This window comes from Chiloscyllium plagiosum, unplaced genomic scaffold (assembly GCF_037043375.1).
Source record: "Chiloscyllium plagiosum isolate Xiang-an unplaced genomic scaffold, Cpla_swu_hap1 HiC_scaffold_38, whole genome shotgun sequence".
In the NCBI taxonomy this organism is placed as follows: Eukaryota; Metazoa; Chordata; class Chondrichthyes; order Orectolobiformes; family Hemiscylliidae; genus Chiloscyllium; species Chiloscyllium plagiosum.
The window spans coordinates 35,195,154-35,221,192 of record NW_028270176.1 but is presented as its reverse complement, the minus strand read 5'-3'; the positions used below and the strand labels follow the sequence as shown (position 1 = coordinate 35,221,192).

General features: G+C 52.9%; 1 protein-coding gene across 2 annotated transcripts in view; it reads left to right on the top strand.

The window, feature by feature from the left end:
- The window catches only part of dyrk1b (dual-specificity tyrosine-(Y)-phosphorylation regulated kinase 1B), a 139,311-nt gene that overhangs the window by 64,230 nt on the left and 49,042 nt on the right, over positions 1 to 26,039 (top strand). For both annotated transcript variants that reach the window (XM_087980761.1, XM_087980760.1), the window contains exons 2-6: positions 15,687 to 15,910; positions 16,913 to 17,032; positions 19,057 to 19,245; positions 20,218 to 20,365; positions 20,969 to 21,255. In XM_087980761.1, the coding sequence (XP_087836887.1) occupies positions 15,767 to 15,910; positions 16,913 to 17,032; positions 19,057 to 19,245; positions 20,218 to 20,365; positions 20,969 to 21,255 (888 nt within the window). In that variant the 5' untranslated portion in view covers positions 15,687 to 15,766. The remainder of the gene's footprint in view (positions 1 to 15,686; positions 15,911 to 16,912; positions 17,033 to 19,056; positions 19,246 to 20,217; positions 20,366 to 20,968; positions 21,256 to 26,039) is intronic.

Genomic DNA, 26,039 nt, shown 5'->3' with positions numbered 1-26,039 from the left:
GGAGCACACAATCTGAGTTTGGATGAGGAGCAAAGGGGATTCTGCAGAAGTAAGGGTTAGTTGGAAGAGCAAATTGTTGCTGTCTGACAGTTGCAGACTATTCAGATTAAATCTTAGTGCTTGTAGGCGTTGGGTACGGTACAGGGAGAACCAGAGAACAACTTGAACTGTGAATGTGCATTTTCAGATAAATCATGAGGCCACACATATTGGGCAGGTTGCAGCATTTACTTGCCTGTGCTGTGTGAGGCTCTCGAGAATCTTGAGTCTTACAGCACAGAAAGAAGCCTTTGGCACATCATGTCCAGGCTGGTCATCAAGCAAAGATCTATCCACTTTAGTCTTGTTTTCCAGCACTTGGCCTGCAGTCTTGAACTTTCCAATTATCTTTTTCCAATTTTTTTGTAAAATTTGTTTGTGGGATGTGGGTGTTGCTGGCTGGCCAATATTTATTGCCCGTCCCTAGTTGCTCCCCTTGAGAAGGCGGGGGTGAGCTGCCTTCTTGAACCACTGCATTCCACGTGCTGTAGGGTAGACCCACAATGTTCCTGAGGGAGGGAATTCCAGGATTTTGACTCTAAATATTTCTTAAATGTTGTGGTGGTTCCTGCCTCTACTGCTCTTTCAGGCTGTGTTTCAGATACCGCCTGATGAGTGAAGTAATGTTTCCTCAAATTTTCCAGAGTACTTTCTCAAATCCCCTCCCCTAAACCTCCTGCTCCTGATCTTGCTTTTGTTGGGGTGTGGAGGTTAGTGACTGGAGTTTGGGAGGAGGCAAGTCTTAGGAATTTGCTTTTGGAACCTGCATACAGACCCCAGAGTCCACAGACTGAGTGGTAAGGGCCACATTCGATGAATGGACATTTGGGAAAGGCAAGGCAGGGTGGTTGGCTGCTCTACACTAGTATAAATCTGAAGGGATTCGAGAGTTGGGCTTTAGGAGTTTTGTAATTATGAATAATGAGTATATTCTTTAAAGGCTCTCCTTTGGTTGTAGGAAACTTGGCGTCCTGGAGTGTGTCTGCTGCACTGAACCAGCTGGATGGCTGCTTTAGGCACACTCCCTCACAGCTGAACTCTGCCTGTTCCCGGGTTCAATATGCTGAGATGGGGACTCTGTTAACCTGCTCGAGTCACTGGGCATTGGTGTCCAAACTGGAAACTGAAAGGACGCCGCTTTCCGTAAACATCTCAATGTTATAAAATATCTTCCATGCCACTTGCTAATGGAGGGGTTCTGAGCAATGGGGCTGTGGAAATTGGTGGTGTGTGGATGACACACATACACAAGGATGACTGGTTATGATGTTTGGTTTGTCCAGAAATAGTCTGCAGCTGATAACTGTAAAATTCTAACTGTTTTGCCACGTTATGTGATGTCTGTCAGTGCTCTAAGTACAGGATATAAATTAGTGCTGGTTTGCTTTTGAATGTAACTCTTCCCTCTCCATCCATCCCTCAAAGTGTCTGTGTTCCACTCCCATCACTCTTGTTTCTTTCAGTCCGTCTCTGCCTGCCTCTTACCCCTGACTTCAGAATTCTGCACTCTTTCTTGGCCACACTCAATGTGTGTTTATTTATCTGCCTCTGACTGCCATGGATTGTGTCCACCTTTCTCTGTTTCACTCACTTTCGTGCATCCACCAAGTTTTTTCACACCTGCATATGCCTGTCACCTTTGGAATTCCTAAAAGGTTTGTCACCCGTATCCTTGTTCCCTGCCATCCTGCCGTCATTGTCTGTCCACCTCTGTCACTCCCTGCAACCCCTATCTTGCACTCCCCCACATCCAGCCGACCCGTCTCTGTCCTGCCCCACTCTGTCTCCCTCGTGCCCTTGTTCCATGTCTCTCAGGTCTATGGCTGCCTTTCAGCCCAAGACCCTACTGAGATCTCTAAAACTAGTTAAACACAGAATATTCCCTTTGGTTTAGAGAGTCCCTGGCCCTGACCTTTGACTGCACTGTCTCCTGAGTTTGCCATGTTATTGCGAGTTCCTCCACCTTCTAACAAACACATCACTGCTCTGTTCTCTGCTGTCATGGAGCATTCCTTCATCTTCCATCACCTTTGCTCCACTTTGACTGGCTGCTCATTCCCTCCTGCCCCTACAGATGCTGTCCTTTCACCCTCCAGCACCACATCAGGAAGGTGACATCTCTGTGGACTTGCTGCTCAGTGGGCAGATGGATGGGGAGAGTTTAAGATTCTTGTTAACAAACGCCAGTCAGTACTATCCCTCTCACACTAGGAGAAAGCTGACTGGGCAGACGGGGTGATCTGGGAAAGGGGTGCAGTAGTTTGATCGGTCCAAATCTCCACATCAGCTTGTGTGCAATCCTCACGTCTTTGAAATGGTGTGCTGCTTATTATGAACTCCAGGTGGGCAGATATTTCCTGATGGTATAAATGGTGATTACGACTTGCGTTTTGCACTAATCTAGCTGAGGTTGTAATTAATTCATGGTATGGAAGGTGGATCTTAATGCAACTTCTGCAATCAAGCTGGTGCTAAAGATAGAATGCCTTGGACTTGACCAGGCAGTTTAAGAGAGGGCTCCATAAGTCCGGGCAGCCCAGCATCTCTAAGGTTTATTCAGACTTTCACAGAGCATTAACGCAACACGGGAGATGGCACTTACAGCTCAGGTGAGGGTGAGAATGGATGTGAGTTTTGAGAAGATTTGTAGCTCAGGTTGAGGTTTTGGATGTAGGTTTGCTCACTGAGCTTGGAGGTTCATTTCCAGATGTTTTGTTACCTTACTAGGTAACATCTTCAGTGGGCCTCATGTGAAGCAATGCTGAAAAATTACTGCTTTCTATGTATATGTTTGGGTTTGTGATGTCATTTCCTGTGGTGACGTTATTTCCTGTGGTGATGTCACTTCCTGTTCCTTTTCTTGGTGGGGGGTGGTAGATGGGGTCTAACTTGATGTGTTTGTTGGGAGAGTTCTGGTTGGAATACCATGCTTCTAGGAATTCTTGTGCGTGGCTTTCTTTGGCTTGTTCTAGGATGGATGTGTTGTCCCAGTCGAAGTGGTGTCCTTCCTTATCGGTATGTGAGGACACTAGTGAGAGAGGGTCGTGTCTTTTTGTGGCTAGTTGGTGTTCATGTATCCTGGTGGCTAGTTTTCTGCCTGTTTGTCCAATGTAGTGTTTGTTACAGTCCTTGCACGGTATTTTGTAAATGGCATTAGTTTTGCTCATTGTCTGTACAGGGTCTTTCAACTTCATTAGCTGCTGTTTTATTGTGTTGGTGGGTTTGTGGGCTACCATGATGCCAAGGGGTCTGAGTAATCTGGCAGTCATTTCCAAGATGTCTTTGATGTAGGGGAGAGTGGCTAGGCTTTCTGGACCTGCTTTGTCTGCTAGAATTCCTAGAAGCATGGCATTCCAACCTGAACTCTACGAACAAACACATCGAGTTAGACCCCATCTACCACTCCGAGAAAAGGAACAGGAGGTTCACCACAGGAAATGACATCAACCCAAAGAAACTGCAGGTTCATAGCTCCTTGAAAGTGGAGTTGCAGGTAGATAGGATAGTGAAGAAGGTGTTTGGTATGCTTTCCTTTATTGGTCAGAGTATTGAGGTCATGTTGTAGCTGTACAGGACATTGGTTAGGCCACTGTTGGAATATTGCATGCAGTTCTGGTCTCCGTCCTATCGGAAAGATGTTGTGAAACTTGAAAGGGTTCAGAAAAGATTTACAAGGATGTTGCCAGGGTTGGAGGATCTGAGCTACAGGGAGAAGCTGAACAGGCTGGGGCTGTTTTCCCTGGAGCGTCAGAGGCTGAGGGGTGACCTTATAGAGGTTTACAAAATGATGAGGGGCATGGATAGGATAAATAGACAAAGTCTTTTCCCTGGGGTGGGGGAGTCCAGGACTAGGGGGCATAGGTTTAGGGTGAGAGGGGAAGGATATAAAGGAGATCTAAGGGGCAACTTTTTCACCCAGAGGATGGTACGTGTATGAAATGAGCTGCCAGAAGGAAGTGGTGGAGGCTGGTACAATTGCAACATTTAAGAGGCATTTGGATGGTTTTATGAATAGGAAGGGTTTGGAGGGATATGGGCCGGGCGCTGGCAGGTGGGACTAGATTGGGTTGGAATATCTGGTCGGCATGGACGGGTTGGACCAAAGGGTCTGTTTCCACGCTGTACACCTTTATGACTCTGTGACTCTAAACCCGAACATATAAATAGAAAGCAGGAATTTTTCAGCATTGCTTCGCATGAGGCCCACTGAAGATGTTACCTAGTAAGGTAACGAAATGCATGGAAGTGAACCTTTTCAGCTCACCGAGCAAACCTACATCCAAAATGGCTGCTTTGTGCTGCCTATGGTAGGAGAAACAATCACGCCCCGCTGGTCAGTCATCGTCCACCTCAAGCTGGGTAAGCTGGTCCAGATATTTCACTGGCTTCTTGGAGAGGACCCAATCAAACCAAACATCCAGCAAAATAAAAGGTGGCATGGGATGTCAGGAGCACACGTTCCAGACTGATCGACTGCTGGTTGCTAATGTGTGTGAGACTGCTCTCATTGACACGAAATTCCGTTGGCTGGACACGTGACATCTCTTCCCTACTAGAAACCAGACTGACCAATGTTAGGATCACTGAAAGAAAACCCTTCATCTGCCAGGGGGAGAGTTCAGAGGAACATGGGGCTCACTGATGTTTCTGATGGAACACCTCCACCAATGGTTCAGAATGTGTTCACTCCATTGGCGTCTCACTACAAACATGGCTCATTAAGCTCAACTGTGTATCTGTGCTTCACCACAAAGGTGTGGATCTGAATTTGAAAGTTACCTTTGAACATGCCTGCTCACTGTTGATGTGTGCTTGCTGGGAAGGGCTGGAAATGGTACCATTGTGTACCATGAAACTATTGTAGGCTCAAGATCATGGAACAATGTAGCACAGGAGGTCCATTCAGCCCATTGTAGCTATGTTCTGATTCCTTCATGACTCTGAGCCTGCCCCATCCGCCTCCATCTCCATAAGTTTGAAGGAGCAAAGGTATCTCATTTGGCCAATTGAGCCTATGTTGCCATTCAATAAGATTGTGACTAATCTATTACTCATCAACTTCACTCTCCTGCCTTTTCCCCATAATCCTTCATTCCCTTCCTGATTAAAATTCTGTCTGACTCAGCCTATATATATACTTAATGATGCTCTTCAGCTGTTTGCAGTAAAGAATTGCACAGATTCACTACCCTCTGAAAGAAAAAATATTCTTCCGAATTTCTGTCTTAAATAGGTGATTCTGTATTCTGAAAAGGTTCTTTATTCTGGTCCTGGACTCTTCCACGAGGGGAAACAACTTCTCTACATCTACCCTGTCAAGTCCCCTAAGAATCTTAACCAAAAGAACTGCAGATGCTGTGAATCAGAAACAAAAACAGAACTTGTTGAAAAAGCTCAGCAGGTCTGGCAGCATCTGTGAAGAGAAATCAGAGTTAATGTTTCGGGTCCGGTGACTCTTCCTCAGAATGAGGAAATTTGTTGATTCGATGTTGATCGCATGTTGCTGTGTAATTACCGTCGCTGCTGATCGCAGGTTGCTCTGTAATCGCCGTCGATGGGGATCGCAGGTTGCTCTGTAATCGCCGTCACTGTGTCGATGCTGACCGCATGTTGCTCTGTAATCGCTGTTGCTGCTGATCGCAGGTTGCTCTGTAATCGCTGTCACTGTGTCAGTGCTGATCGCATGTTGCTTTGTAATCGCTATGGCGGTGTCGATGCTGATCGCAGGTTGCTCTGTAATCGCTGTCGCTGCTGATTGCAGGTTGCTCTGTAATCGCTGTCACTGTGTCAGTGCTGATCGCATGTTGCTCTGTAATCGCTATCGCGGTGTCGATGCTGATCGCAGGTTGCTCTGTAATCGCTATCGCGGTGTCGATGCTGATCGCAGGTTGCTCTGTAATCGCTGTCGCTGTGTCAGTGCTGATCGCAGGTTGCTCTGTAATCGCTATCGCGGTGTCGATGCTGATCGCAGGATGCTCTGTAATCGCTGTCACTGTGTCAGTGCTGATCGCATGTTGCTCTGTAATCGCTATCGCGGTGTCGATGCTGATCGCAGGTTGCTCTGTAATCGCCGTCGCTGCTGATCGCAGGATGCTCTGTAATTGCCGTCGCAGCGTCGATGGGGATCGCAGGTTGCTCTGTAATCGCCGTCAATGGGGATCGCAGGTTGCTCTGTAATCGCCGTCGCTGAGTCGATGGGGATCGCAGGTTGCTCTGTAAACGCCGTCGCTGTGTCGATGGGGATCGCAGGTTGCTCTGTAATCGCCGTCCCTGCGTCAATGGGGATCGCAGGTTGCTCTGTAATCGCTGTTGCTGCTGATCGCAGGTTGCTCTATAATCGCTGTCACTGTGTCAGTGCTGATCGCATGTTGCTCTGTAATCGCTATGGCGGTGTCGATGCTGATCGCAGGTTGCTCTGTAATCGCTGTCGCTGCTGATTGCAGGTTGCTCTGTAATCGCTGTCACTGTGTCAGTGCTGATCGCATGTTGCTCTGTAATCGCTATCGCGGTGTCGATGCTGATCGCAGGTTGCTCTGTAATCGCTATCGCGGTGTCGATGCTGATCGCAGGTTGCTCTGTAATCGCTATCGCGGTGTCGATGCTGATCGCAGGTTGCTCTGTAATCGCTATCGCGGTGTCGATGCTGATCGCAGGTTGCTCTGTAATCGCTATCGCGGTGTCGATGCTGATCGCAGGTTGCTCTGTAATCGCCGTCGCTGCTGATCGCAGGATGCTCTGTAATTGCCGTTGCAGCGTCGATGGGGATTGCAGGTTGCTCTGTAATCGCCGTCAATGGGGATCGCAGGTTGCTCTGTAATCGCCGTCAATGGGGATCGCAGGTTGCTCTGTAATCGCCGTCAATGGGGATCGCAGGTTGCTCTGTAATCGCCGTCGCTGAGTCGATGGGGATCGCAGGTTGCTCTGTAATCGCCGTCGCTGAGTCGATGGGGATCGCAGGTTGCTCTGTAATCGCCGTCGCTGAGTCGATGGGGATCGCAGACTGCTCTGTAATGGCCGTCGATGGGGATCGCAGACTGCTCTGTAATCGCCGTCGATGGGGATCGCAGGTTGCTCTGTAATCGCCGTCGCTGAGTCGATGGGGATCGCAGGTTGCTCTGTAAACGCCGTCGCTGCGTTGATGCTGACCGCAGGTTGCTCTGTAATCGCCGTCCCTGCGTCAATGGGGATCGCAGGTTGCTCTGTAATGGCCGTCGCTGTGTCGATGGGGATCGCAGACTGCTCTGTAATGGCCGTCGATGGGGATCGCAGACTGCTCTGTAATCGCCGTCGATGGGGATCGCAGGTTGCTCTGTAATCGTCGTCGCTGCGTCGATGGGGATCTCAGGTTGCTCTGTAATCGCCATTGATGGGGATCGCCGGTTGCTCTGTAATCGTCGTCGCTGCGTCGATGGGGATCACAGGTTGCTCTGTAATCGTCGTCGCTGTGTCGATGGGGATCGCAGGTTGCTCTGTAATCGTCGTCGCTGCCTCAATGGGGATCGCAGGTTGCTCTGTAATCGCCGTCGCTGCGTCGATGGGGATCGCAGGTTGCTCTGTAATCGTCGTCGCTGTGTCGATGGGGATCGCAGGTTGCTCTGTAATCACCGTCGCTGTGTCATTGGGGATCGCAGTTTGCTCTGTAATCTCCATCGATGCTGATCACAGGTTGCTCTGTAATCACCATCAATGGGGATTGCAGGTTGCACTGTAATCTTCATTGATCGGTATCGCAGGTTTCTCTGTAATTGCCGTCGCTGCATCGATGGGGATCGCAGGTTGCTCTGTAATCTCCGTCGATGGGGATCGCAGGTTGCTCTGTAATCTCCGTCACTGAGTTGATGCTTATCGCAGGTTGCTCTGTAATCACTGTCGCTGAGTCGATGGGGATCGCAGGTTGCTCTGTATTCGCCATTGATGGGGATCGCAGGTTGCTCTGTAATCGTCGTCGCTGCGTCGATACTGATCGCAGGTTGTTTTGTAATCGCCGTCGATGGGGATCGCAGGTTGCTCTGTAATCGTCGTCGCTGCGTTGATGGGGATCGCAGGTTGCTCTGTAATCGCTGTCGCTGCGTTGATGGAGATCGCAGGTTGCTCTATAATCGCTGTCACTGCATTGATGGGGATCGCAGGTTGCTCTGTAATCGCCATTGATGGGGATCGCAGGTTGATCTGTAATCGTCGTCGATGGGGATCGCAGGTTGATCTGTAATCGCCATTGATGGGGATCGCAGGTTGCTCTGTAATCGTCGTCGCTGCGTCGATACTGATCGCAGGTTGTTCTGTAATCGCCGTCCATGGGGATCGCAGGTTGCTCTGTAATCGTCGTCGCTGCGTTCATGGGGATCGCAGGTTGCTCTGTAATCGCCGTCGCTGCGTTGATGGGGATCGCAGGTTGCTCTGTAATCGCCGTCGCTGCGTTGATGGAGATCGCAGGTTGCTCTATAATCGCTGTCACTGCATTGATGGGGATCGCAGGTTGCTCTGTAATCGCTGTCACTGCATTGATGGGGATCGCAGGTTGCTCTGTAATCGCCGTCCATGGGGATCGCAGGTTGATCTGTAATCGCTGTCACTGCATTGATGGGGATCGCAGGTTGATCTGTAATCACTGTGACTGCATTGATGGGGATCGCAGGTTGCTCTGTAATCACTGTCGCTGCGTTGATGGGGATCGCAGGTTGCTCTGTAATCGCTGTCACTGCATTGATGGGGATCGCAGGTTGCTCTGTAATCGCCGTCCATGGGGATCGCAGGTTGATCTGTAATCGCTGTCACTGCATTGATGGGGATCGCAGGTTGATCTGTAATCACTGTGACTGCATTGATGGGGATCGCAGGTTGCTCTGTAATCACTGTCGCTGCGTTGATGGGGATCGCAGGTTGCTCTGTAATCGCTGTCACTGCATTGATGGGGATCGCAGGTTGCTCTGTAATCGCTGTCGCTGCGTTGATGGGGATCGCAGGTTGCTCTGTAATCGCTGTCACTGCATTGATGGAGATCGCAGGTTGCTCTGCAATCGCCGTCGCTGCGTTGATAGGGATCGCAGGTTGCTCTGTAATTGCAATCGCTGCGTTGATGGAGATCGCAGGTTGCTCTATAATCGTCTTCGCTGTGTCGATGGGGATCGCAGGTTGCTCTGTAATCGCCGTCGCTGTGTTGATGGTGATCGCAGGTTGCTCTGTAATCGCTGTCGCTGCGTCGATGGGGATCGCAGGTTGCTCTGTAATTGCCGTCGCTGAGTCGATGGGGATCGCAGGTTGCTCTGTAATCGCCGTCGCTGTGTTGATGGTGATCGCAGGTTGCTCTGTAATTGCCGTCGATGGGGATCGCAGGTTGCACTGTAATCTCCGTCGCTGCGTTGATGGGGATCGCAGATTGTCCTGTAATCGCTGCCGCTGAGTCGTTGCTGATCGCAGGTTGCTCTGTTAACTCCGTCGCTGCGTCGATGCTGATTGCAGGATGCTGTGTAATCGCCGTCGCTGGGGATCGCAGATTGATCTGTAATCGCTGTCACTGCATTGATGGGGATCGCAGGTTGCTCTGTGATCTCCGTCGATGGGGATCGCAGGTTGATCTGTAATCGCTGTCACTGCATTGATGGAGATCGCAGGTTGCTCTGTAATCGCCGTCGATGGGGATCGCAGGTTGATCTGTAATCGCTGTCACTGCATTGATGGAGATTGCAGGTTGCTCTGTAATCGCCGTCGATGGGGATCGCAGGTTGATCTGTAATCGCTGTCACTGCATTGATGGAGATTGCAGGTTGCTCTGTAATCGCCGTCGATGGGGATCGCAGGTTGCTCTGTAATCACTGTCGCTGCGTTGATGGGGATCGCAGGTTGCTCTGTAATCGCTGTCACTGCATTGATGGGGATCGCAGGTTGCTCTGTAATCGCTGTCGCTGCGTTGATGGGGATCGCAGGTTGCTCTGTAATCGCTGTCACTGCATTGATGGAGATCGCAGGTTGCTCTGCAATCGCCGTCGCTGCGTTGATAGGGATCGCAGGTTGCTCTGTAATTGCAATCGCTGCGTTGATGGAGATCGCAGGTTGCTCTATAATCGTCTTCGCTGTGTCGATGGGGATCGCAGGTTGCTCTGTAATCGCCGTCGCTGTGTTGATGGTGATCGCAGGTTGCTCTGTAATCGCTGTCGCTGCGTCGATGGGGATCGCAGGTTGCTCTGTAATTGCCGTCGCTGAGTCGATGGGGATCGCAGGTTGCTCTGTAATCGCCGTCGCTGTGTTGATGGTGATCGCAGGTTGCTCTGTAATTGCCGTCGATGGGGATCGCAGGTTGCACTGTAATCTCCGTCGCTGCGTTGTTGGGGATCGCAGATTGTCCTGTAATCGCTGCCGCTGAGTCGTTGCTGATCGCAGGTTGCTCTGTTAACTCCGTCGCTGCGTCGATGCTGATTGCAGGATGCTGTGTAATCGCCGTCGCTGGGGATCGCAGATTGATCTGTAATCGCTGTCACTGCATTGATGGGGATCGCAGGTTGCTCTGTGATCTCCGTCGATGGGGATCGCAGGTTGATCTGTAATCGCTGTCACTGCATTGATGGAGATCGCAGGTTGCTCTGTAATCGCCGTCGATGGGGATCGCAGGTTGATCTGTAATCGCTGTCACTGCATTGATGGAGATTGCAGGTTGCTCTGTAATCGCCGTCGATGGGGATCGCAGGTTGATCTGTAATCGCTGTCACTGCATTGATGGAGATTGCAGGTTGCTCTGTAATCGCCGTCGATGGGGATCGCAGGTTGATCTGTAATCGCAGTCACTGCATTGATGGAGATCGCAGGTTGCTCTGTAATCGACGTCGATGGGGATCGCAGGTTGTCCTGTAATCACTGTCGCTGAGGATCGCAGGTTGCACTGTAATCTCCGTCGCTGCGTTGATGGGGATCGCAGGTTGTCCTGTAATCGCTGCCGCTGAGTCGTTGCTGATCGCAGGTTGCTCTGTTAACTCCGTCGCTGCGTCGATGCTGATCACAGGTTGCTCTGTAACCGCCGTCGCTGAGTGGATTGGGCTCGCAGGTTGCTCTGTAATCGCCGTCGCTGAGTGGATGGGGCTCGCAGGTTGCTCTGTAATCGCCGTCCATGGGGATCGCAGGTTGATCTGTAATCGCTGTCACTGCATTGATGGGGATCGCAGGTTGCTCTGTAATCGCTGTCACTGCATTGATGGGGATCGCAGGTTGCTCTGTAATCGCCGTCGATGGGGATCGCAGGTTGCTCTGTAATCGCTGTCACTGCATTGATGGAGATCGCAGGGTGCTCTGTAATCGCTGTCGCTGCGTCGATGGGGATCGCAGGTTGCTCTGTAATCGCCATCAATGGGGATCGCAGGTTGCTCTGTAATCGCCGTCGATGGGGATCGCAGGTTGATCTGTTATCGCCGTCGATGGGGATCGCAGGTTGATCTGTTATCGCCGTCGATGGGGATCGCAGGTTGCTCTGTTATCGCCGTCGATGGGGATCGCAGGTTGCTCTGTAATCGCCATCAATGGGGATCGCAGGTTGCTCTGTAATCGCCGTCGATGGGGATCGCAGGTTGATCTGTTATCGCCATCGTTGTGTCGATGGGGATCGCAGGTTGCTCTGTAATCGCCATCAATGGGGATCGCAGGTTGATCTGTAATCGCCGTCGATGGGGATCGCAGGTTGATCTGTAATCGCCATCAATGGGGATCGCAGGTTGCTCTGTAATCGCTGTCGATGGGGATCGCAGGTTGCTCTGTAATCGCTGTCGATGGGGATCGCAGGTTGCTCTGTAATCGCAGTCAATGGGGATCGCAGGTTGATCTGTAATCGCCGTCAATGGGGATCGCAGGTTGATCTGTTATCGCCATCAATGGGGATCGCAGGTTGCTCTGTAATCGCTGTCGATGGGGATCGCAGGTTGATCTGTAATCGCCGTCGATGGGGATCGCAGGTTGATCTGTAATCGCCGTCAATGGGGATCGCAGGTTGATCTGTAATCTCCGTCGATGGGGATCGCAGGTTGATCTGTTATCGCCGTCGATGGGGATCGCAGGTTGATCTGTTATCGCCGTCGATGGGGATCGCAGGTTGATCTGTAATCGCCGTCGATGGGGATCGCAGGTTGCTCTGTAATCGCCGTCGATGGGGATCGCAAGTTGATCTGTTATCGCCATCGTTGTGTCGATGGGGATCGCAGGTTGCTCTGTAATCGCCATCAATGGGGATCGCAGATTGCTCTGTAATTGCCGTCGATGGGGATCGCAGGTTGATCTGTTATCGCCGTCGCTGTGTCGATGGTGATCGCAGGTTGCTCTGTAATCGCCGTCGCTGCGTCGATGGGGATCGCAGGTTGATCTGTTATCGCCGTCGATGGGGATCGCAGGTTGCTCTGTAATTACCGTCGCTGCGTCGATGGTGATCGCAGGTTGATCTGTTATCGCCGTCGATGGGGATCGCAGGTTGCTCTGTAATCGCCGTCGCTGCGTCGATGGTGATCGCAGGTTGATCTGTTATCGCCGTCGATGGGGATCGCAGGTTGCTCTGTAATCGCCATCAATGGGGATCGCAGATTGCTCTGTAATTGCCGTCGATGGGGATCGCAGGTTGCTCTGTAATCGCCGTCGCTGAGTCGATGGGGATCGCAGGTTGATCTGTAATCACCGTCGCTGTGTTGATGGTGATCGCAGGTTGCTCTGTAATTGCCGTCGCTGAGTCGATGGGGATCGCAGGTTGCACTGTAATCGCCGCCGCTGAGTCGTTGCTGATCGCAGGTTGCTCTGTTAACTCCGTCGCTGCGTCGATGCTGATTGCAGGATGCTGTGTAATCGCCGTCGCTGGGGATCGCAGATTGATCTGTAATCACTGTCACTGCATTGATGGGGATCGCAGGTTGCTCTGTAATCTCCGTCGATGGGGATCGCAGGTTGCTTTGTAATCGCCGTCGATGGGGATCGCAGGTTGATCTGTAATCGCCATCAATGGGGATCGCAGGTTGCTCTGTAATCGCCGTCGATGGGGATCGCAGGTTGATCTGTTATCGCCGTCGATGGGGATCGCAGGTTGCTCTGTAATCTCCGTTGATGGGGATCGCAGGTTGCTCTGTAATCTCCGTCGCTGCTGATCGTGGGTTGGTCTGTAATCACCGTTGCTGTGTCGATTTTAATGGGAAAACACAGTTGCTTGAGGTCCTCCCTGCTGTCACGTGCTCTAATTCCAACTTGTGTACTGTCAGAGTGCCTGGAATTGTCTCAGCCTGGTGGAGCCTGCAGCCTCCGCAGCATCCCGAACCCTGTCAGATTTTTTCGATCGTATAAGGATCTTGCTATTAATTGCTGCCCAGTTAATTTAGTTGCAGGATCTGTCCCCTCTATTGTTGGAAGTGTATCTGGCGGGTTTGGTCACTGTATTGACCATCAGCGGTGTAAACATTTTAATGAGAGCTTCAGGAGTGGAAATGTCAAGATGACTGTGTCAATAGGGGCTCTGAGAGTCATACACACTCCCTTATTGGTAGGTTCACAGGGAGTTCATGTCTCACTGCAAACATCCGAGTCCAAATTCGGAGTGTCACATCCTGGTACAGTGCCAAAAGAGTGCTTCTCTGTCGGAGGGTGAGTGCTGCCCTGTCGGAGGGTGAGTGCTGCCCTGTCGGAGGGTGAGTGCTGCCCTGTCGGAGGGTGAGTGCTGCCCTGTCGGAGGGTGAGTGCTGCCCTGTCGGAGGGTGAGTGCTGCCCTGTCGGAGGGTGAGTGCTGCCCTGTCGGAGGGTGAGTGCTGCCCTGTCGGAGGGTGAGTGCTGAGGGCGTGCTGCCCTGTAGGGAGGGTCAGTGCTGAGGGAGTGCCGCACTGTCGGGGGGTCAGTGCTGAGGGAGTGCCGCACTGTCGGAGGGTCAGTGCTGAGGGAGTGGGCACTGTCGGAGGGTCAGTGCTGAGGAAGTGCCGCACTGTCGGGGGGTCAGTGCTGAGGGAGTGCCGCACTGTAGGGAGGGTCAGTGCTGAGGGAGTGCCGCACTGTCGGGGGGTCAGTGCTGAGGGAGTGGGCACTGTCGGAGGGTCAGTGCTGAGGAAGTGCCGCACTGTCGGGGGGTCAGTGCTGAGGGAGTGCCGCACTGTAGGGAGGGTCAGTGCTGAGGGAGTGCCGCACTGTCGGGGGGTCAGTGCTGAGGGAGTGGGCACTGTCGGAGGGTCAGTGCTGAGGGAGTGGGCACTGTCGGAGGGTCAGTGCTGAGGAAGTGCCGCACTGTCGGAGGGTCAGTGCTGAGGGAGTGGGCACTGTCGGAGGGTCAGTGCTGAGGGAGTGGGCACTGTCGGAGGGTCAGTGCTGAGGGAGTGCCGCACTGTCGGAGGGTCAGTGCTGAGGGAGTGCCGCACTGTCGGGGGGTCAGTGCTGAGGGAGTGCCGCACTGTCGGAGGGTCAGTGCTGAGGGAGTGGGCACTGTCGGAGGGTCAGTGCTGAGGAAGTGCCGCACTGTCGGGGGGTCAGTGCTGAGGGAGTGCCGCACTGTAGGGAGGGTCAGTGCTGAGGGAGTGCCGCACTGTCGGGGGGTCAGTGCTGAGGGAGTGCCGCACTGTCGGAGGGTCAGTGCTGAGGGAGTGGGCACTGTCGGAGGGTCAGTGCTGAGGAAGTGCCGCACTGTCGGAGGGTCAGTGCTGAGGGAGTGGGCACTGTCGGAGGGTCAGTGCTGAGGGAGTGGGCACTGTCGGAGGGTCAGTGCTGAGGGAGTGGGCACTGTCGGAGGGTCAGTGCTGAGGGAGTGCCGCACTGTCGGAGGGTCAGTGCTGAGGGATGGGCACTGTCGGAGGGTCAGTGCTGAGGGAGTGCCGCACTGTCGGAGGGTCAGTGCTGAGGGAGTGCCGCACTGTCGGGGGGTCAGTGCTGAGGGAGTGCCGCACTGTAGGGAGGGTCAGTGCTGAGGGAGTGCCGCACTGTCGGGGGGTCAGTGCTGAGGGAGTGCCGCACTGTCGGAGGGTCAGTGCTGAGGGAGTGGGCACTGTCGGAGGGTCAGTGCTGAGGAAGTGCCGCACTGTCGGAGGGTCAGTGCTGAGGGAGTGGGCACTGTCGGAGGGTCAGTGCTGAGGGAGTGGGCACTGTCGGAGGGTCAGTGCTGAGGGAGTGCCGCACTGTCGGAGGGTCAGTGCTGAGGGAGTGGGCACTGTCGGAGGGTCCGTGCTGAGGGAGTGGGCACTGTCGGAGGGTCAGTGCTGAGGGAGTGGGCACTGTCGGAGGGTCAGTGCTGAGGGAGTGCCGCACTGTCGGAGGGTCAGTGCTGAGGGAGTGCCGCACTGTCGGAGGGTCAGTGCTGAGGGAGTGGGCACTGTCGGGGGGTCAGTGCTGAGGGAGTGGGCACTGTCGGAGGGTCAGTGCTGAGGGAGTGGGCACTGTCGGAGGGTCAGTGCTGAGGGAGCGCCACACTGTCAGTCATTTCAATTAAGACATTAATCAGAAGCTCAATTTGCTCTCCTGGGTTGTCCTGGCCACTTGCTGTATCTGCATTGTCTGTACCATTTCCTTCATTACTACAGAGAATTTTCTGTAATGAGTTCATTCATTTGCTGTGAAGCATCATGACATCCCGAGGGGGAAGAGGCATCAGAGGAATGCAGCTCCTCTATTATTCTACGTAGACGTATGTCTGAATGACTGGCTTTTCTTTGTTTTGTTTGCAGGTGGGACCAGCTCAGGATGCAAGCCCCCCTCCAAACACTGCTTGCCTGCCTCATTTGGCTTCACCCCCGCTGAACCCAGCATGTCAAACCAGCATGGCCACCTGCCTCTTGGCAACGTGCAGCCCATGTGTGAACTGCAGCAGGTTCGGCAGGGACATCACTGGGGAGTGACCGCTGGCCGGGCACCCAACTCTGACCACCAGAGAGGAAACCACAGTGAGCGAGTACGTTCCAAATACATGACCGGAGAATGGTTCCTGCCTAAGTTCAGATATGCTCTGATTGTCTGCCTCCCTTTCATTCTCTCACGCACATACACGCGCGCTCTCTCTGTCTCACTGTGCTCACCTTGGGAATACAGACACTGCCTTGCAAGCATGTGCTGCCTTCCTGTCCCTCTTCATCAAACAATGTCAAACTGTTTGCGGGACAGTTAATGCCAGCTTGCTAGTTGAGCCCCAGAGCTGCACCAATGTCGACATCTTTCCCAGCAGCAGTTACTGGATTCTGGTTTGGAGCCGCAGTACTGACTGGCCTTTCCCTATTCTAACCCAGGGAAGCCTTTCATTTGTGGGCCCTGTTGCCCTGATCCCCCTCTCTGCCCTGACCTCTACTCAATGAATTTCCTTTTGTCCATGTGCTTTTTTCTTGTCGCCAAGTAAGTTTTCCCTTCAAAAGAAGGTCTGATTCCAATTTGTATTGTAGTTAACTGAATAAAGACCGACGTGCTTTCTCCTTCCTGCTAATCTTCCCCCCCCCCCCCCCCTCGCCCCCCAACCGTAGATCAGTTGTAAAGTTGGGTGGAGAAATGGCAAAAAGGGGCGGCATGGTGGCACAGTGATTAGCACTGCTGCCTCACAGCGCCAGGGACCCGGGTTCAATTCCCACCTTGGGCAACTGTGGAGTTTGCGCATTCTCCCCGTGTCTGCGTGGGTTTCCTCCGGGTGCTCCGGTTTCCTCCCACAGTCCAAAAATGTGCAGGTTAGGTGAATTGACCATGCTAAATTGCCCGTAGTGTTAGGTGAAGGGGTAAATGTAGGGGAATGGGTCTGGGTTGGTTGCTCTTCGGAGGGTTGGTGTGAACTTGTTGGGCCAAAGGGCCTGTTTCCACACTGTGGGGATTCTAATCTAATCTAAAACCCCAACCTGTTTCAAGTGTGTCAGCAGGTTGGAACCAGAACTTTCCAGTCCCTGGATTCCTGTAACTCTGCTGTCTGTCTTTGCAGATGCTATCGGACATGACGATCTTACAAAGGAGGATTCCAGTTAGTTTTCGTGATCCTGGGACGGCGCCTCTGAGAAAACTCTCGGTGGATTTGATAAAGACGTACAAGCACATTAATGAGGTGAGCACTTGGCCCTTCAGCTCCTCTCATTGTGTTGGCAGTTAAATAAAGGTGCGATTGTAGTTTGGGATGAAGACCATGAGACCATAAGGAACAGGACCAGGCTGTTTGACCCTTCAAGTCGGCTCCACTATTCAATAGGGTCATGGCTGGTCTAACATGCCTCATCTCCACGTTCCTGCCCTTTCCCCATGACCCTTGATTCCCCAACTGATCAAGAGTCCCCTAATCTCTCAGCTTTGAATATACACAAGGACTCTCAGCGCACACTCTGTGCCAAAGAGTTCCAAATACTGTCAAGAAGAAATTTCTCCTGATCTCGGTCTTAAATTGGTGCTGCTTCATTTCTGAGACTGGTTCTAGACTCTCCCGTGAGGGGAAACGTCCTCTCAACATTGACCCTGTCAAACCTCTTAAGAATCTGATATACATCAATGATTTGGAGGAAGGTGTAGGTTGCCTCGTTAGCAAGTTTGCAAATGGCACTAAGATTGGTTGAGTAGCAGATAGTGAAGGGAACTGTTAGAGAATACAGCAGAATATAGATAGATTGGAGAGTTGGACAGAGAAATGGCAGATGGAGTTCAGACAAATGCGAGGTGATGCGTTTTGAAAGATCCAATTCAAGAGCGAACTATACAGTAAATGGAAAAGTCCTGGGGAAAACTGATGTGCAGAGGGATCTGGGTGTTCAGGTCTGTTGTTCCCTGAAGGTGGCAACGCAGGTCAGTAAAGTGGTCAAGAAGGCATTGGGCATGCTTTCCTTCAATGGACAGGGTATTGAGTACAAGTGTTGGCAGGTCATGTTACAGTTGTGTAAGACTTTGGTTTGGCCACATTTGGAATATTGCGTATAGTTCTGGTCGCCACATTACCTAAAGGATGTGGATGCTTTGGGGAGGGTGCAGAGGAGGTTCACCAGGATGTTGCCCTGGTATGGAGGGCGCTAGGTTTGAGGAGAGGTTGAGTAGGTTAGGATTATTTTCATTAGAAAAAAAGCGGTTGAGGGGGGGACCTGATTGAGGTCTACAAAATCACGAGAAATGTAGACAGGGCGGAGAACAAGAAACCTTTTCCCAGAGTGGAGGACTCAATTACAAGGAGTCATGAGTTCAAAGTGAGAGGGGAAAGGTTTAAGGGAGATATGTGTGGAAAATTCTTTACGCAGAGGATGGTGGGTGCCTGGAACTCATTGCCAGTGGAGGTGGTTGGGGTGGGAACAATAGCATCGTTTACGATGTACCTAGACAGATACATGGATGGGCAGGGAGCAAAGGGATACAGATCCTTAGAAAATAGCCGACAGGTTTAGATAGAGGATTTGGATCGGCGCAGGCTTGGAGGGGCTGAAGGGCCTGTTCCTGTGCTGGAAGGTTCTTTGTTGCGAGATTATTTCTTCTTGTAAACTTCAACTTATTTAGCCTTTGCTCATCAGCCAATCCCTCCCCATTCCCAGGGATCATCCTCGTGAACTCTCTCTGAAACTGCCTCCAATGAAATGACATCTTTCCTTAAACAAGGCAACGGGAACAGCTCTCAGTATTACAGCACCGTGTCCAGTTGCAGTGAGACTTCCCTACTGTTATACTTTAACCCCCTTGGAATAAGGACCAACATCCCATTAGCTTTCCTGATTCCCTTCTGCCTCTGTGTGCCAGCTTTCTGTGTTTTGTCCACAAGTCCACACGAGTTCCTTTGTGTCGCAGCTTTCTGCATTTAAATATTACTCCATTCTTTTGTTCTCCCTTTGAAAATGAACAACTGCACTATTTCTCACGTTATTCTCCATTTGCCACCTTTTTGCCCAGTGACTGAAGCCATGAATATCTCTGAGTAAACTGTGTCCCTCTCGGTGCTTGCCCTGCTATCTGCTTTTTTTTTGTGTTGTTTGCAGATGTTGGGATGGGGGAAATGTAGCTGTTAGTTAATCGGTGTTTCTGTAAGGTGCAATGTGATTGATGTAGCTCCCCACACCCCCCCCCCTCGTCTTCACCTTCTCTGACTCAGTCTCTGGAATTCTGCAGGTGTACTATGCCAAGAAAAAGCGTCGCGCCCAGCACGTTCCCCCAGACGACTCCAGCAACAAGAAGGAGAGAAAGATTTACAATGATGGCTACGATGATGATAACTACGATTACATTGTGAAGAATGGAGAGAAGTGGATGGAGCGATATGAGATTGACTCCCTGATTGGGAAGGGCTCATTTGGGCAGGTAATGGACAAGGCAGTGTGTAGTTTCAGCAGAGTTAGAAAGCACCCTGAAATATAGGACTGAGGCCCATTGAATCTCCAACATTTTTTTACTCCCATTTAGAGATGGGGAGCATGCAGGATCCTGCTCCTGGTAACAGACCAGTTGCTTTAAGTGAACATAGGGCAAGTGTCAAGTCATCTTTGTGATATGCTGGAGAAGGCTCTGTTTGCCTTCACCTGTCTCTTTGGTTTTCCTCACGATGTGACCCCCTACCTGTTTTAAACCAGAGCTGAGCTCGAGACAGCATGCTGGAGAAGGCTCTGTTTGCCTTCACCTGTCTCTTTGGTTTTCCTCACGATGTGACCCCCTACCTGTTTTAAACCAGAGCTGAGCTCGAGACAGCATGTTGTGTCCTTCCCACCTGGGCCAGTTATTTCCTCTGCCTCCGAACTCTCCTCTTGCCGTGTACTTCTGGAAGTGCTCTTTCCACCACCACCATCCCTCCGCCGCCCCCCTCCCACCCCTCCTCCAAATCTCCAGCAACGCCCTGATCACCTTCCTAGCAGAGTCCTTGATTTTGCTGACCTAGTGCAGAGACCCTCATCCCCACCTCAACAGTCCAAGTGCGGAGCCCCTCACCCCCCCACCTTAAAAATCCTAATGCCGAGCATTATTCCCTCAGGACTCACTGCTTTGGTGTCTGTTTTTGTAAATGACTTCCTGGCATCTGGCCTGTTGATCACTCATTCTCTCGCTCTCTGTCTATCTCCCTCTTCCTCACATGTTCTCCCTCAATATCTTTCTCTTGCACTCTTTCGTTCATGCTATCTCTCTCGTGCTCTGTCCATATCTGTCTCTATATCTCTCTCTCGTGCGCTCTCTCTCGTGTGTGTGCTCTCTCTGTATCTTTCTTCCTTGCTGTCCCTCGCTCACACTATCTCTCGCTGTCTGTTCTCTGCCTGCTTGCCTCCCTGTCCCTCCTTTCTACAGGTAGTGAAGGCCTACGATCATCATGAGCAGGAGTGGGTGGCCATCAAGATCATCAAGAACAAGAAGGCCTTCCTGAACCAGGCCCAGATTGAATTGCGCCTTCTGGAGCTCATGAACAAACATGACACTGAGATGAAGTATTACATTGGTAAGAAGGGCCAGTAAACTGGGCTGTGGAGCAGACAGGGGACAGCCACTTGCTGGGAACGTTCCTGGGCTAACTCTGAACTCCTCTTTGAAATAGGCTGGCAACAAGGTGGCTCCCCATCACATGGCATTGAGCAATAACTGTTGGCCTTGTCAGGAACATTCACATCCCAAAGGAAAGATCGTTCAAGGAAAAGTAGCCAGGCTCCAGTTCTGGAGTGAAATCTGTTCAATGGGGGGGGGGTGCCTAGGGTCCTCTCTCCAGTAGGAATCAGGACCAAATTCAGAACGATTGTTGCCAGCTGAAGGTGACTTTCGAACGCTGTTACCTTTCAGTATTGGAGCGCAGTTTAATGTAAATACAACAGAAAATGTTGGGAATACTCAGCAGATTGAGGAGCATATGCAGAAAGAGAAGCTGAGTTAATATTTCAGGCATTATAGCAAACAGGAATGAGTGAGAGATGTAATAGGTTGTGACTGAGTGCAGAAGCAGTGAGGGTCCCTGATTGAGTGTGTGATGGGAGAGATCAATGGCACTAAGTCAGTTGGATGCAAACTCTTGCCTTTCTGTGTTTGTCATCACCCCCTCTTCCCAACACAGTTCACTTGAAGCGGCATTTCATGTTCCGGAACCATCTGTGCTTGGTCTTTGAGCTGCTCTCCTACAACCTGTACGACCTGCTGAGAAACACCAACTTCCGCGGGGTGTCCCTGAACCTGACTCGCAAGTTTGCCCAGCAGATGTGTACAGCCCTGCTGTTCCTGGCCACCCCTGAACTCAGTATCATCCACTGTGACCTGAAGCCTGAGAACATCCTCCTGTGCAACCCCAAGCGCAGTGCCATCAAAATCGTCGACTTTGGCAGCTCCTGTCAACTCGGGCAAAGGGTCAGCATGCTGTGCCAAATCTGCTCAAATCGTGTGTCTTTGTGTGTGTGTGTGTGTGTGTGTGAGAGAGAGAGCGAGCCTGCGGGGAGTGTGTGTGTCAGAGAGAGAGAGAGAGCCTGTGGGGGGAGTGTGTGTGTGTGTGAGAGTATGTGGGGGGGACTGTGTGTGTGTGTGTGAGAGTATGTGGGGGGGACTGTGTGTGTGTGTGTGAGAGTATGTGGGGGGGACTGTGTGTGTGTGAGAGTATGTGGGGGGGACTGTGTGTGTGTGTGTGAGAGTATGTGGGGGGGACTGTGTGTGTGTGTGTGAGAGTCTGTGGGGGGGACTGTGTGTGTGTGTGTGAGAGTATGTGGGGGGGACTGTGTGTGTGTGTGTGAGAGTATGTGGGGGGGACTGTGTGTGTGTGTGTGAGTCTGTGGGGGGGACTGTGTGTGTGTGAGTCTGTGGGGAGGACTGTGTGTGTGTGTGTGAGTCTGTGGGGGGGACTGTGTGTGTGTGTGGGGGGGACTGTGTGTGTGTGTGTGAGAGAGTCTGTGGGGGGGACTGTGTGTGTGTGAGTCTGTGGGGGGGACTGTGTGTGTGTGTGAGAGTCTGTGGGGGGGACTGTGTGTGTGTGAGAGAGAGTCTGTGGGGGAGACTGTGTGTGTGTGTGTGAGAGTCTGTGGGGGAGACTATGTGTGTGTGTGAGAGAGTCTGTGGGGGGGACTGTGTGTGTGTGAGAGAGTCTGTGGGGGGGACTGTGTCTGTGAGGGAGTCTGTGGGGGGGACTGTGTGTGTGAGAGAGTCTGTGGGGGGGACTGTGTGTGTGAGAGAGTCTGTGGGGGGGACTGTGTGTGTGTGAGAGAGTCTGTGGGGGGGACTGTGTGTGTGTGAGAGAGAGTCTGTGGGGGGGACTGTGTGTGTGTGTGAGAGAGTCTGTGGGGGGGACTGTGTGTGTGTGTGAGAGAGTCTGTGGGGGGGACTGTGTGTGTGTGTGAGAGAGTCTGTGGGGGGGACTGTGTGTGTGTGAGAGAGTCTGTGCGGGGACTGTGTGTGTGTGAGAGAGAGTCTGGGGGGGACTGTGTGTGTGTGTGAGAGAGTCTGGGGGGGACTGTGTGTGTGTGTGAGAGAGTCTGTGGGGGGGACTGTGTGTGTGTGTGAGAGAGTCTGTGGGGGGGACTGTGTGTGTGTGTGTGTGTGTGAGAGAGTCTGTGGGGGGGACTGTGTGTGTGTGAGAGAGAGTCTGTGGGGGGGATTGTGTGTGTGTGTGTGTGTGAGAGAGTCTGTGGGGGGGACTGTGTGTGTGTGTGTGAGAGAGTCTGTGGGGGGGACTGTGTGTGTGTGTGAGAGAGTCTGTGGGGGGGACTGTGTGTGTGTGTGAGAGAGTCTGTGGGGGGGACTGTGTGTGTGTGTGTGAGAGAGTCTGTGGGGGGGACTGTGTGTGTGTGTGAGAGAGTCTGTGGGGGGGACTGTGTGTGTGTGAGAGAGTCTGTGGGGGGGACTGTGTGTGTGTGTGTGAGAGTATGTGGGGGGGACTGTGTGTGTGTGTGAGAGTATGTGGGGGGGACTGTGTGTGTGTGTGTGAGAGTATGTGGGGGGGACTGTGTGTGTGTGTGTGAGTCTGTGGGGGGGACTGTGTGTGTGTGAGTCTGTGGGGAGGACTGTGTGTGTGTGTGTGTCTGTGGGGGGGACTGTGTGTGTGTGTGTGAGTCTGTGGGGGGGACTGTGTGTGTGTGTGTGAGAGTATGTGGGGGGGACTGTGTGTGTGTGTGGGGGGGACTGTGTGTGTGTGTGTGAGAGAGTCTGTGGGGGGGACTGTGTGTGTGTGAGTCTGTGGGGGGGACTGTGTGTGTGTGTGAGAGTCTGTGGGGGGGACTGTGTGTGTGTGTGAGAGAGAGTCTGTGGGGGAGACTGTGTGTGTGTGTGTGTGTGAGAGTCTGTGGGGGAGACTATGTGTGTGTGTGAGAGAGTCTGTGGGGGGGACTGTGTGTGTGTGAGAGAGTCTGTGGGGGGGACTGTGTCTGTGAGGGAGTCTGTGGGGGGGACTGTGTGTGTGAGAGAGTCTGTGGGGGGGACTGTGTGTGTGAGAGAGTCTGTGGGGGGGACTGTGTGTGTGTGAGAGAGTCTGTGGGGGGGACTGTGTGTGTGTGAGAGAGAGTCTGTGGGGGGGACTGTGTGTGTGTGTGAGAGAGTCTGTGGGGGGGACTGTGTGTGTGTGTGAGAGAGTCTGTGGGGGGGACTGTGTGTGTGTGAGAGAGTCTGGGGGGGACTGTGTGTGTGTGTGAGAGAGTCTGTGGGGGGGACTGTGTGTGTGTGTGAGAGAGTCTGTGGGGGGGACTGTGTGTGTGTGTGTGAGAGAGTCTGTGGGGGGGACTGTGTGTGTGTGAGAGAGAGTCTGTGGGGGGGATTGTGTGTGTGTGTGTGTGAGAGAGTCTGTGGGGGGGACTGTGTGTGTGTGTGAGAGAGTCTGTGGGGGGGACTGTGTGTGTGTGTGTGTGTGTGAGAGAGTCTGTGGGGGGGACTGTGTGTGTGTGTGTGAGAGAGTCTGTGGGGGGGACTGTGTGTGTGTGTGAGAGAGTCTGTGGGGGGGACTGTGTGTGTGTGAGAGAGTCTGTGGGGGGGACTGTGTGTGTGAGAGAGTCTGTGGGGGGGACTGTGTGTGTGTGTGAGAGAGTCTGTGGGGGGGACTGTGTGTGTGTGTGAGAGAGTCTGTGGGGGGGACTGTGTGTGTGTGAGAGAGTCTGTGGGGGGGACTGTGTGTGTGTGTGAGAGAGTCTGTGGGGGGGATTGTGTGTGTGTGTGTGTGAGAGAGTCTGTGGGGGGGACTGTGTGTGTGTGTGTGAGAGAGTCTGTGGGGGGGACTGTGTGTGTGTGTGTGAGAGAGTCTGTGGGGGGGACTGTGTGTGTGTGTGTGAGAGAGTCTGTGGGGGGGACTGTGTGTGTGTGTGTGTGTGTGTGTGAGAGAGTCTGTGGGGGGGACTGTGTGTGTGTGTGAGAGAGTCTGTGGGGGGGACTGTGTGTGTGTGTGAGAGAGTCTGTGGGGGGGACTGTGTGTGTGAGAGAGTCTGTGGGGGGGACTGTGTGTGTGTGTGAGAGAGTCTGTGGGGGGGACTGTGTGTGTGTGTGTGAGAGAGTCTGTGGGGGGGACTGTGTGTGTGTGTGTGAGAGAGTCTGTGGGGGGGTCTGTGTGTGTGTGTCTGAGAAGGCTTTGTGGGGGGACTGTGTGTGTGTGGGGGGGACTGTGTGTGTGGGGGGGGGACTGTGTGTGTGTGAGAGAGTCTGTTGGGGGGACTGTGTGTGTGAGAGAGTCTGTTGGGGGGACTGTGTGTGTGAGAGAGTCTGTTGGGGGGACTGTGTGTGTGAGAGAGTCTGTTGGGGGGACTGTGTGTGTGAGAGAGTCTGTTGGGGGGACTGTGTGTGTGAGAGAGTCTGTGGGGGGACTGTGTGTGTGTGAGAGAGTCTGTGGGGGGGACTGTGTGTGTGAGAGTCTGTGGGGGGGACTGTGTGTGTGTGAGAGAGTCTGTGGGGGGGCTGTGTGTGTGTGAGTCTGTGGGGGGACTGTGTGTTTGTGAGAGAGTCTGGGGGGGCTGTGTGTGTGAGAGACTCTGTGTGGGGGACTGTGTGTGTGTGTGAGAGTCTGTTGGGGGGACTGTGTGTGTGAGAGAGTCTGTTGGGGGGACTGTGTGTGTGAGAGAGTCTGTGGGGGGACTGTGTGTGTGTGAGAGAGTCTGTGGGGGGGACTGTGTGTGTGAGAGTCTGTGGGGGGGACTGTGTGTGTGTGAGAGAGTCTGTGGGGGGGCTGTGTGTGTGTGAGTCTGTGGGGGGACTGTGTGTGTGTGAGAGAGTCTGGGGGGGGGACTGTGTGTGTGAGAGAGTCTGTGGGGGGACTGTGTGTGTGTGAGAGAGTCTGTGGGGGGGACTGTGTGTGTGAGAGTCTGTGGGGGGGACTGTGTGTGTGTGAGAGAGTCTGTGGGGGGGCTGTGTGTGTGTGAGTCTGTGGGGGGACTGTGTGTGTGTGAGAGAGTCTGGGGGGGCTGTGTGTGTGAGAGACTCTGTGTGGGGGACTGTGTGTGTGTGTGAGAGTCTGTGGGGGGGACTGTGTGTGTGAGAGACTCTGTGTGGGGGACTGTGTGTGTGTGTGTGTGAGAGAGTCTGTGCGGGGGACTGTGTGTGCGGGAGAGAGAGTCTGTGGGGGGACTGTGTGTGTGTGTGCGGGAGAGAGTCTGTGGGGGGGACTGTGTGTGTGTGAGAGAGTCTGTGGGGGGGACTGTGTGTGTGTGTGAGAGAGTCTGTGGGGGGGACTGTGTGTGTGTGTGTGTGAGAGAGTCTGTGGGGGGGACTGTGTGTGTGTGTGTGTGAGAGAGTCTGTGGGGGGGACTGTGTGTGTGTGTGTGAGAGAGTCTGTGGGGGGGTCTGTGTGTGTGTGTCTGAGAAGGCTTTGTGGGGGGACTGTGTGTGTGGGGGGGGGGACTGTGTGTGTGTGAGAGAGTCTGTTGGGGGGACTGTGTGTGTGAGAGAGTCTGTTGGGGGGACTGTGTGTGTGAGAGTCTGTGGGGGGGACTGTGTGTGTGAGAGTCTGTGGGGGGGACTGTGTGTGTGAGAGAGTCTGTGGGGGGGACTGTGTGTGTGAGAGAGTCTGTGGGGGGGACTGTGTGTGTGAGAGAGTCTGTGGGGGGGACTGTGTGTGTGTGAGAGAGTCTGTGGGGGGGACTGTGTGTGTGTGAGAGAGTCTGTGGGGGGGCTGTGTGTGTGTGAGTCTGTGGGGGGACTGTGTGTGAGTCTGTGGGGGGACTGTGTGTGTGTGA